This window comes from Fringilla coelebs (assembly GCF_963513975.1).
Source record: "Fringilla coelebs genome assembly, chromosome: 19".
Classification (NCBI taxonomy): Eukaryota; Metazoa; Chordata; class Aves; order Passeriformes; family Fringillidae; genus Fringilla; species Fringilla coelebs.
Window position 1 is genome coordinate 12,222,172 of NC_140045.1, and position 10,611 is coordinate 12,232,782.

Genomic DNA, 10,611 nt, shown 5'->3' on the forward strand with positions numbered 1-10,611 from the left:
GCTAAAATTACTGCCAAGGAGATTTACAGGGACAGCGTTCTCTGCTAAGAATAGTTAAGCACAAAGGATAAATTGACACAGAAATTTTCAAATGCCTGTCTTCAGAAGCTTTAAAGAAGAGATTAATGAAACATCTGTAAAAAAGCAATGTAGCTTTAGTTTATCCTGCCTAAAAGAAAAGAAGGATTAGATGACCTTTTAAATGGGTCACACTTTTCTCTAATTCAGTGGCTTTTTCTCATCTTGAAGATGAGGTTTCTCCACTGGTATTTTTTTCCCCCTCTGGGGAAATCTATTATTTCATCTGAAGTTCTCTATTTCATTTGTTGATCTCTGTTTCGCTGTCTCACCTGTGGATATATGTTGCACATAAAAATAATATGATAAGAAAAAGAAATATTAGGATGAGGTCAGGATAACAGGAGTTGCATCCCAGAGCTGCTCATTTCTCTCATTAGCTTCCAGTGGTAACCAGGACTGCTGTAGAGCTGTGTCTGAAATTTACTGAGATGCCATAGTCATCAAAATTGATTGGATCTAATGAATCAGAATAAAAATGCAGCTGGTGCTTTTCCTCTGCTTTCAAATGATGTGGTTTTAGGACTTACTGTGTGTCAAAAATTAAAATAATATGAATATGAAATTGTGGCTTACAAATAGGGATCAGGAATCTTGTATTTCATCAGGTGAATTTATTTACCAGATACCCAGCAGAAGACATACAGCTTTTGGAATGGTTGGCATGAGAAAAACAGACAGCTTGAGATTTAAGAATGAATCTGGACGGATTCTTACAGCACAATTATTTAAAAAGCCCTTGCCCGCCTAGAGCACTTTATATGCTTGCAAAGCAGTGTAAGAAACAGTCCTGAGGAAGCAGCATATGGCAGAGACTGCCAGGCTGTGTTAGTGACCTGCAGGGTGAGAAAAATCAAAGGAGGCACTTGCATAAATTGGATTTTTCAAAGGGCTTGTGGGCATTAGCCAAGTATGTTCCTGGATGAGGTGGAAATTCTCCCATCACACCGAAGAACAGCATGAGATGGGTAAAAATCTATCATAAAAAGAGTTAGGGTTGGCAAAAAGCAGAAAGTCAGATGGAATCAGAAATCATTCCTCTGTTGATGAAGGTGTTAGAAACACATCCATCACAAAGAAATGAGGGAAACAAGGGGGAGGAATCAAGGTCTTGTGTTTTGGTCAAGGGATTGAGACTGCTTCTAACAGAGTGGGCACCAAACTCTGCTTTGTTCCCCTGCTGGACTGAAGGTGGCACTTTCAGAGCACTGTGAAGGATAAAGACAGACTTTCCTCAAGATTACAGAGGAAAACTTACTGCTGTCTGCAGCAGGATGGTGTAGGGAATACGGAGCCAGAGTCTTCTCAAATATGCACAGTAGAAATAAAAAAGGTAATGGACATGAACTGGAACACGTGACATTCTGATTTGATACAGGAAATTGTGTTTCTGCAATTCCAGCAGTCAAGTTTTGGGACCTGTTGCCAATGAGGAAATCTCTTTTTTTTTTTTAGTATATTCAATACACACACAAAAACTTCTCCTCTCTTACCACTAATGGTTTTCTTCTGATTTAATTGTAATTTTTTCTTCTGGTATAATATAATTTAATTTTGGGACCTGTTGCCAATGAGGAAATCTCTTTTTTTTTTTAGTATATTCAATACACACACAAAAACCTCTCCTCTCTTACCACTAATGGTTTTCTTCTGATTTAATGATGCTTCTCTGTTATCAGCTCCCCCTTATCACTGGCCATAACCTGACCTGTTACAGGTCCTGCTGGCAGCTCAAACTGTATTTATTGCCAGAATAAAGACAGAGAGGGATTTTTGCAGAGCCAGAGCTGCTCAGCAGGCTGTGTAGGACCTCTGCCACCAGAGATCACAACTGTGTTTCCTGAGGGGCTCAGTGAGGTGTTTTTCAGATTTCAGTTTGCCTCCTTGTGAATCTTCCAGATTTCATTTTGCCTTCTCATTTTAAGTAAGTGTTTACACTGAAAGCTGTCCCCTCTCCCAGCCTCCCTTTCACAGCAAATCCACCATGTGTATGGTGAAACTCTTGAACCATAAGCTGAGGTCCACAGATTTTCTTGGAGAGATTGAACCTTTCATAAAAAAATCATCTAAGCCATGCACCAATGCCTTATTTGCTGCCCTGCTTCTCGTGGGTTTTGGTTTCAGGATGGGATTTTTTACAGTCTTTTAAATAAAGAATCAGGGTGGAGTGATGCTCTACAATTCTAACAAACTCACTTAAAAACTTAAAAACTAGACCTGGGGGAACCTGTCTCACTGTTTTTATCTGAACTGAGCCACCTGAATCCTCTTTTCCAATACCAAGACTTCCTTGAAGCATCCACAGAAATATAATTTCTTTATTAAGAAAAATAAATCATACTACACATTGGTACATTTTATTCATTAACACTGTTTGGTTTGGACCTAGAATCATAATTTACAGAATTCTCTGAGATCTGGTTCAGCTTTACAGGACTGAAATAGTGGCCAGGTGGCGCAGGCTCCTCAATGCGTGTGTGGGGTCATCCGTGGTGTTTTGGAAAGAGTTCACATACACATTGCAGACCTTCTCTGGAGCTGTGTGCTCAGGAAACCTGTACTGAATCCTAAAGCTCCTTTCCAGCTTTTTTCTTTTGTGCTTGAATTCCAGGATAGTTTTTGTATATTTGTTAATAGTGGTGACAGCTGCGGCCATACAGCAAGCGAAGGAGGTCCATGCAAGGCTGGGAACAAAAAAAGCAAAAATTATCAGAAATTAGCAGGGAATTCTCACATTCAAGTCCTTCAATTTTATTTTTGAAAATACTGTTTAGGTGTGATTGTGTTGGTGGGTATTAGGGAAAGATGAACAGGCTGGGTGAGGAAGAAATACTCTTGGTCAATGATCATTTACAGCCCTCTACATGTTTATTGCAATATCTACATTTAGCATACCTGCTTTATAATGAAACCTTACCTCCAATTTCTCTATTTTAGCTCTATTTAAGCTTTACTTCTCTATTAAGCTTAGAGCTTAATATCAGAAAGGATTTTTGTAAAAACAAAAAAGGAATGCATAAAAAGTTAAAAGGTACAGTTATTAAGAGTATAAATCTCACAGGTGTACATTGGTACATTGAGAAAAATGTGAGTTACCAAAAAGTTTTAAAAAGAACTATTAAATATCTGGGTAAAGCAGGTTCAGAGCATTGAAATGCATTCCTGAGAAAATGCATGGCACAGCAAACAGAGGAAAAAGGACATCAGTTCTGAAATTAAAAGTAAACCCCTAAGGAGACAGAACTAAAAATTATATTGAAATACACTTTGATAAAAATGCATGAAATTAAAAGCAGCATGGTAAAAATACAGCCACATGAGCATGAACTGGAGGGGGCAGCCAGCTGGGGTCAGGCTCTTCTCCCAGGGAACAGGACAGGAGGACACAGCCTCAAGCTGCACCAGGGGAAGTTTAGGCAGATATCAGAAAAAAAATTATTCACAAAAAAGAGTGGTTGAGCATTGGAATGGGCTGCCCAGGGAGGTGGTGGAGTCACCATCTCTGGAGGGGTTTAAGGAAAGCCTGGATGTGGCACTCAGTGCCCTGGCTTAGCTGATAAGGTAAATGTTAGGTCACAGGCTGGGTTGGATGATCTCAAGTGTCTTTTCCAAGCTGGTTAATTCTGTGATTCTGTGAAATATTCCAGATACAACAATCTGGAGCATACATGTGGTAGGAAAATGTCAATCTGGATGGCTGAAGCTGGAAGGGTTTTAAACAACTTAGGCAAGAAAATTGTCCTAGAAGGTGAGAATGCTAAACCTGGGTTTGGTGTGTCTGGAGAAGAACCTGGGTTTGATGTGTTTGAGGAGAACTGTTCTTCATCAAACCTGGGTTTGGTGGGTTTGAGGAGAACCTGTGCTTCATCAAACCTGGGTTTGGTGTGTCTGGAGAAGAACCTGTGCTTCATCAAACCTGGGTTTGATGTGTTTGAGGAGAACCTGTGCTTCATCAAACCTGGGTTTGATGGGTTTGAGGAGAACCTGTGCTTCATCAAACCTGGGTTTGATGGGTTTGAGGAGAACTGTGCTTCATCAAACCTGGGTTTGGTGTGTCTGGAGAAGAACCTGTTCTTCATCAAACCTGGGTTTGGTATGTTTGAGGAGAACTGTTCTTCTTCAAACCTGGTTTGGTGTGTCTGGAGAAGAACTGTGCTTCATCAAACCTGGGTTTGGTGTGTTTGAGGAAAACCTATGCTTCTTCAAACCTGTTTTTGGTGTGTTTGAGGAGAACCTCTGCTTCATCAAACCTGGGTTTTATGGGTTTGAGGAGAACCTCTGCTTCATGCAGGGCATCTGGACCTCTCTGTACGGTCTGAGGGATGGCAAATACAAACCTTGCAAACTTACACATTCTGGGCAATATTTTATGACAGCTAAACGTTAGGAATGACACCTGATTCCTGAACTGCACCCTCAAAAGTGAAATAAGGTAAAGCCGTTGCTTGTAAATTAGGTGTAATTCCTGAACATAGGGTGAAGTGACCAAAATGCAATGGAAGAACCAAATATAAACCAGTTAGTACCCATAGGACCAGCCATAATCCCAAGTGTGAGGTCTCCAGTCTTCAGGACCAAGATTTACAGTCATTTGAAACACGGTTGTGTACATCATGTGAGCAACCATGCCCAGAAGACCTAAAAAATACAATGTTATAATAATATCAGTTATTTAGTCCTTGGCAACCAACCTGACAACTAAATGAAAAGTGATAAGTTAAATACAGCAAAATCCACAAATCCAAAATTCAAAACAGACCACATTAAGAAGTAATTAATTGAAAATAATATTGACCCATAAAATTCTGCTTCCCTTTGTGAAATGGAGGTGCTTAACTGTACCTGCTAGCACGGTGACCACTGCAGAGAAGGCGTTGATCTTCAGCCCATCAATGACAGAGCTGTAGTAGCACATTTCTACTGACATGAGAATGTTCCCAGTCAGGAGCAAAACCACGTAGAGAAGCTCTGCTACAATAGACAGCCACAAAACCCCTGCAAGCCAAACCAACAGCACTGGTATTAGCAGCAATCCTTTCAGATTTTCACCTTTTCCTTCTTCATTTGTGATGAGAACATCCTCCACAGAAGTGGAGGACTTCAGTGTCAATGGACACCCCAAATTATAATTATTGGAAAAGCAGTTGCATGTTTATTTTCACCATTTCCTTCTTCATTTGTATTGTTCATGCAAAGTTAAACAGAAGCACAGGGGCTGTGAGGGTGCTGTGATGATGAGAACATCTGTGGAGGACTTCGGTGTCAATGACAAATTGATTATAATTATTGGAAAATAATTTTAATTATTTTTAAAATGAATCATAATATTTTTAATTAATTAGTTAGTTAAAATTTGAAATTATAATTATTGGAAAAGCAGTTGGATATTCCTGCTACACACTTAGTGCCAGGTGGGCCCATGTGGTTTTATACTCAGTAGCTGCCCTAAAATCACCATAAGCCAAAGTTAATATAAAAATAGACAAATTTAATATTAAAAAAAACGAAGGTAATTTTAAAAGAACCAAAGGCAATATGAAAAGAACTGTTGGTGTCATGGTTCTGAGTGCAGAGAGGAGCAGCAGGCCCAGCTCACAACCTGGAGGCCATGCACACACCTGCACTGCCTGTGGGTCCAGTCAATCTGTAAAATCTTCCCCACAGGCTTAACTTTCAACCCAACAGGATCTTGACTTTTTTTGGGTAGAGAAAACCTCCATGAGGCCAGACAGCCTCCAGGCTTCACTGACATTCATTTCCCTAGTTATCTGCTAATTCCTCTCTTTTTGGAGATCTGGTAATTACATCTTATGCAAGAAGTTAATCCTCCCATGGGAGTCTCTCAGCTGCTGTCTGACCTTTGGTGTGCTGATGTGCCACAGCCAGGAGCAGGAGCAGGAGCCCTCCTTGTGTCCAAATCTGCTGCTGCAAGATCTGGCAAATGGTCTTCCCCAAATGGAAGAGCTGAAATGAGGGATGCAGGACTCCAGGCTGCTCTCCAAAATGCAGTTTATTGTACCCAAGGTGTCACAGCAGCCCAGGGTGGTGGGTGACAGAGCTGTGCCCACAGCTGTCAGCTCCAGCTACAGGCAGGCCTGGACACCCTTTGGTTTGGTTACAGTGCATTTTATACTTTTCTTTGCTGAGCATCTTCATACAGCAGAACCAATCTATGCCTTAACTTTTACCTACAGCCCACCATAACTGCTGTCATTGCCATATTCATGGTGCTGCTCTCCAATCACTCACAGTCAGTACATCACAGTTTCAGCCAGAAGTTGTTTTTCAGTTTTCTTGCAGTGGAAAATTCTGAGACCTTTTTTCTCCTTGCCACATTTGCTGCCTTGTTTGCCTGTGCTCTGTTCCTGCTTGGTGAAAACATCTTCTTGTTTGGGGTGGGTTTTTCCTTTGCTCTGAGCCATAAAACCCCTTCTAACTCACACAGCCTTTGCCTCCTTGGTTACCCAGTGAGACTGGCTCAGCAATTCTTTTCTTCTATATCAAAACTTGCTTCCATCTCTATTCCTTCTTCAGATTCTGCACTCAAAAATCTTTCTGCCAAGCACACACATCTGTGAGACTTTCTTGCCAAACTTTCATCCTTCCCAGCACCCAAACTTCTTAAAAACCAAATGTGTCCCGAGACACCTGGCTGGAGATTCAAGCAGTGATTTCAGGTGAAGATGCAAACAAACAATCATAATTTAAAAATTGAAACACTGCTGAGACACATCCTCGATTACCAGACACTGCCTAGGGCAGGAGACAAAGTCTGTGTGGTGTGTAACTCCAAATGCTGGCTTGGACAATGTCTGTGGGACTCCTGTGATTCATGGGCCATTCAGACATTAAATTCTTGGGCCAGGCTGTGTGTGGGTGTTCTTGGACGTGGTTTGTTCCCCCAGAAAATCTGTCTGATTTGGTGATTTTCATCAGGAGCTCCAGATGTTGCATTGCCCAACAGTTCTGGCTGCTCCAGCTGTGAGAGTTTTGCATCTCAGCATTTTTTGGGCAGGGAGCCACTGTGAGCAATGCCCTGAGCAAAGGTGAGCAGCCCTGAGTGTGGGACAGGAATTTGGGGAGGCTGCACCCCGAGGTTGGATCCCATAGCACCCACAGGCAGGTGCAGAGCCCAAACCCCTCCTGGGCAGGATTTCCACACTGGATTTCACTGCCCAGGGGAGAGGTCTGGTTTTCAGGTACCTAGATGCTTCTTGCTGTCTCCACCTGGCCTGCCAGTGCCTGTGACATTTGCTCTGCTGTTCAGAGCCAGTGTCAGCTCTGTGCCCAGCAGCAGTTTTCCTTGGGAGGAGCTCTCAAAACCACCCCTCACTTCTGTGTCACTACACCCACATCTCATTTATATTTTTTTTCTCATGCTCCAATATTCTGTGATGCTGTTAAGGCACTGTGGTGAGCTGCAGGTAGAAGGAAGACTGGCATTCAGAGTATTTCTCCTTCTCCAGGGTGTGAGATTGCATATCCAGGTAAATACTCCAGTCCCAGAATGCTGGGAAGAACAAGTTTTGGGGTTATTTCTGGGTCAGCCACTTGTAAAATGATTGGTCTAATCAGATCAGGGGTGGACTGATGTTTTCCTGCCTGGGATCAAGAGGAAGGCACAAAGCAGCATCTGCAGGAATAATTAATTCTTTATTAAGAATTAATTATTCTTTATTAAGAATTATTGACTATTCTTTGAAAGAAGAGAAGAGAAATGTGTCCTCACAGCCCTGAGGAAGGCACAGGAGGGGATCCACACTCCACCAAGGCTGGTTTGGTGCACAGCACATCTCCCTCCATGCCCTGAGCACACAAACTCCTGGGTGGATGCTCACACACTGCCACAGAATTCCTGGTTGCAAATATGGAGGTTTGAGGAGATAGGGGGCAAAAATACACAAATTTTGACTCCCAGTACCCCTATTCCAATTTCAAAAGCCATTCATATCCAAGTGGGGTGTCTTCAGAAAGACACAGTTTGATATTGCAAGCCATATTACCTTCATTTTGAAGTCAGAAAACCAAATAAAGGACAATAGATACTCTTTGTGATTAAAGTAAGCATTTTTGAAATGGATTTACTTAATTTAATGCAGGATACTTATATTGGTAAGTGTGATCAGGAAAGTTTTGACCACAGACAAAAAATATGCATATCTACCTCGATCAGAAGCTGGAGTCAGACTGATGAAGCTTCTACATTTCTCCCCTAAAAAAGAGAAAAAATGAAATCCAATTTAGGATTATTTTGTACTCTGTAACGATCTAAAAAAATGGTTTAATAGAAAGAAGAAAATGCAAAATCTATCATAGAAGAGAAGATCAGAAGCTGGTTTTAGTGTACACAGAGAACTTGGTACATCAAATTTCTCCTGGGGTGTGACCAGAGAGTCCTCACAGCTTATTTTGAGGTAGAACCAGAGCCTGGAAGACCCAGAGAAAAGCTGTGAGTTGATTTCCATGGGGTGGTGGCTGTGAGAGGAAAATTCCTCTGCAGAGGTGGCAGCCTGGGCTCAGTCCTGGCGTCAGGGCAGAGCTGCTCTCATGACAGCAGCAAGGCTGCTGCTCACACAAATTCCCTCTAAGCTTCATTCCAATTTCTTCCTGTAAGCTTTGATTTCCAGACCCACATGACCCCCTGCCCCCCACACAGATGCTGTGAACAAAGCTCTCGGAATTAATTCTCTGATCTGAACATGCTGGGTGTTTTTTTCCAGCTCCTAACTGCACCAAGCCAGAAAACATCAGCTCCCAAAGTTGAACTTTACAGCAGATGCTCAAATTACACAACCCTGGAACCCAGAGCGTGGATAAAAGGTGTCTTTTGGACAACTTTTGCTCTAATCTTTGACATTTTCCCCTTAAAACTGTATAATTTACAAGAAGTTCTGGTAAACTGGACCTTCAGGACAGGTGATTGTGAAAATATTTGCATTTTTTGGTATAGCTGACAGCTGCTTTGATTTCTCTGAAGTTTTGTTCTAGCTGGGCTTGTAAACTGATCAGAGCAATAAAGGGATAAATTTAATGTTGGTCTGGTTTTACAATAAATGCTAGAATTCTTGGACCAGCAATTCCCTTATACAAAATTACAAAATTTGCTAGAAAGTTTCTGTAATGGCAAGCTAATTTCATTCTAATAATATTTACATATGCAGATTGAGCCCCAATTAAATGCCACCACTTATGGCTAGTAAGTCTCCTTATCATGTTTGAGCAGGATGAAAATAATCCTCTTCTGCTTTGATTTATGCAAGGTGAGATCACAGGAAGAAAGTAGAAATACTTGTGCTCAAGAGGAAATCCAGGAACTAATTTAGATCCCACAAATATATTAGTGCAAATGATTTTAAAAATAAAATTTTTAAAAAATCAACTTGATTCTTAAAAATAAATTTAAAATAAAATCAGTTTGCGTGTTGCCATAGGGGATCAGAAGGGGTTATGTGAAGCAAGTATCCATTTTGGAATAAATGGAATAAAACCACTGGAAGATGAAATGCTTTTCTGTTGAAGGCATTTAATAGGAAAACATTGCCTGTTATGGTGAGTAGAATAAAAACCAAATAATCTTCGTCTGCACCAAAACCTGTCAGCCAAATCATAAGGACAACTTGTCACCTTCGTGTTCTTTGCAGAATTTATTAGGAATTTTTTAAGAATTGACTGGACACTCCCCTCTAAGGCCCCCTTTGCCAGAGAAGAACAACTTTATAAGGACACAAAGCCCCAAAAACCCACAACCAACAGCGAAGCGGCAGCCAGACAAGCAGGATTACTTTACTAAATAAACCCCCAGGGGTTTGCTCACCTTCCTCATTGATCATTTCCTCACAGGAGTACCAGATGCCAGCGTGGAACCTCTTCTCCACGAACTTGTCATCCCCCGTCTCCCAGATGTACTGCACAGCCTGGCTGCCGTTGCCCTCGGCGCTGTTGAAGCGGATGCACAGGTCCCCCTTGCTGTCCCCTTTGCAGAAGGGTTTGGCCACTTTCCTGGTGCCCTGGCACCAGTAGCTGCTGCTGAAAGCTGTGATGGAGAAGACCAAAGAGAGGAAGCTCAGGGAGAATGCTGCTGAGGCTCTGTGCCTCCTGTCTGCCTCTGGGATGGAGGGTGGCATCTTCCGGAGGCGCGCCTGGGATTATTCCTGAGATTCCCTTCTGGAGTTTCTGCCTGATGGAGCACCTGCCTGCCTTCACCATCCCATTCTTCATCCCTCCCAGGGAATCTGCTAGCTTAGGAGTTTAAGGCAGGGAGCAGAGATCTGGGCATGGCCAGAAATCATGTGGCAGGGGAGATTAGGAATAAAGGACAGTGCTGCTTGGCAGCGATGTGTTGTGGAAGGAGTGTGAGGAATAAGTGTGGCAATAAATGGGAATTTGCCCCGTGAATCACACACAGAACACAGAAACATTGGAAGCACCCCAGTGTGCAATCACTGGAGTTTTATTGCTACAAACAAAACATGCCTGCTTACCTTGATCAGAGTCACACTGATGGAATCTCTGTTTCTTAGCTAAGGAATGTAA

At 42.0% G+C, this 10,611-nt stretch overlaps 1 protein-coding gene across 1 annotated transcript; it reads right to left on the bottom strand.

The window, feature by feature from the left end:
* Nucleotides 1-2,506: 2,506 nt before the first annotated feature.
* Nucleotides 2,507-10,202, bottom strand: GSG1L2 (GSG1 like 2; the record flags this gene model as incomplete). The annotated part of the gene is made up of 5 exons (XM_084218791.1): nt 2,507-2,762; nt 4,605-4,716; nt 4,921-5,073; nt 8,243-8,290; nt 9,893-10,202. The coding sequence occupies 5 exons, from the start codon at nt 10,200-10,202 to the stop codon at nt 2,507-2,509; spliced, it is 879 nt and encodes a 292-aa protein (XP_084074917.1).
* Nucleotides 10,203-10,611: the final 409 nt, after the last annotated feature.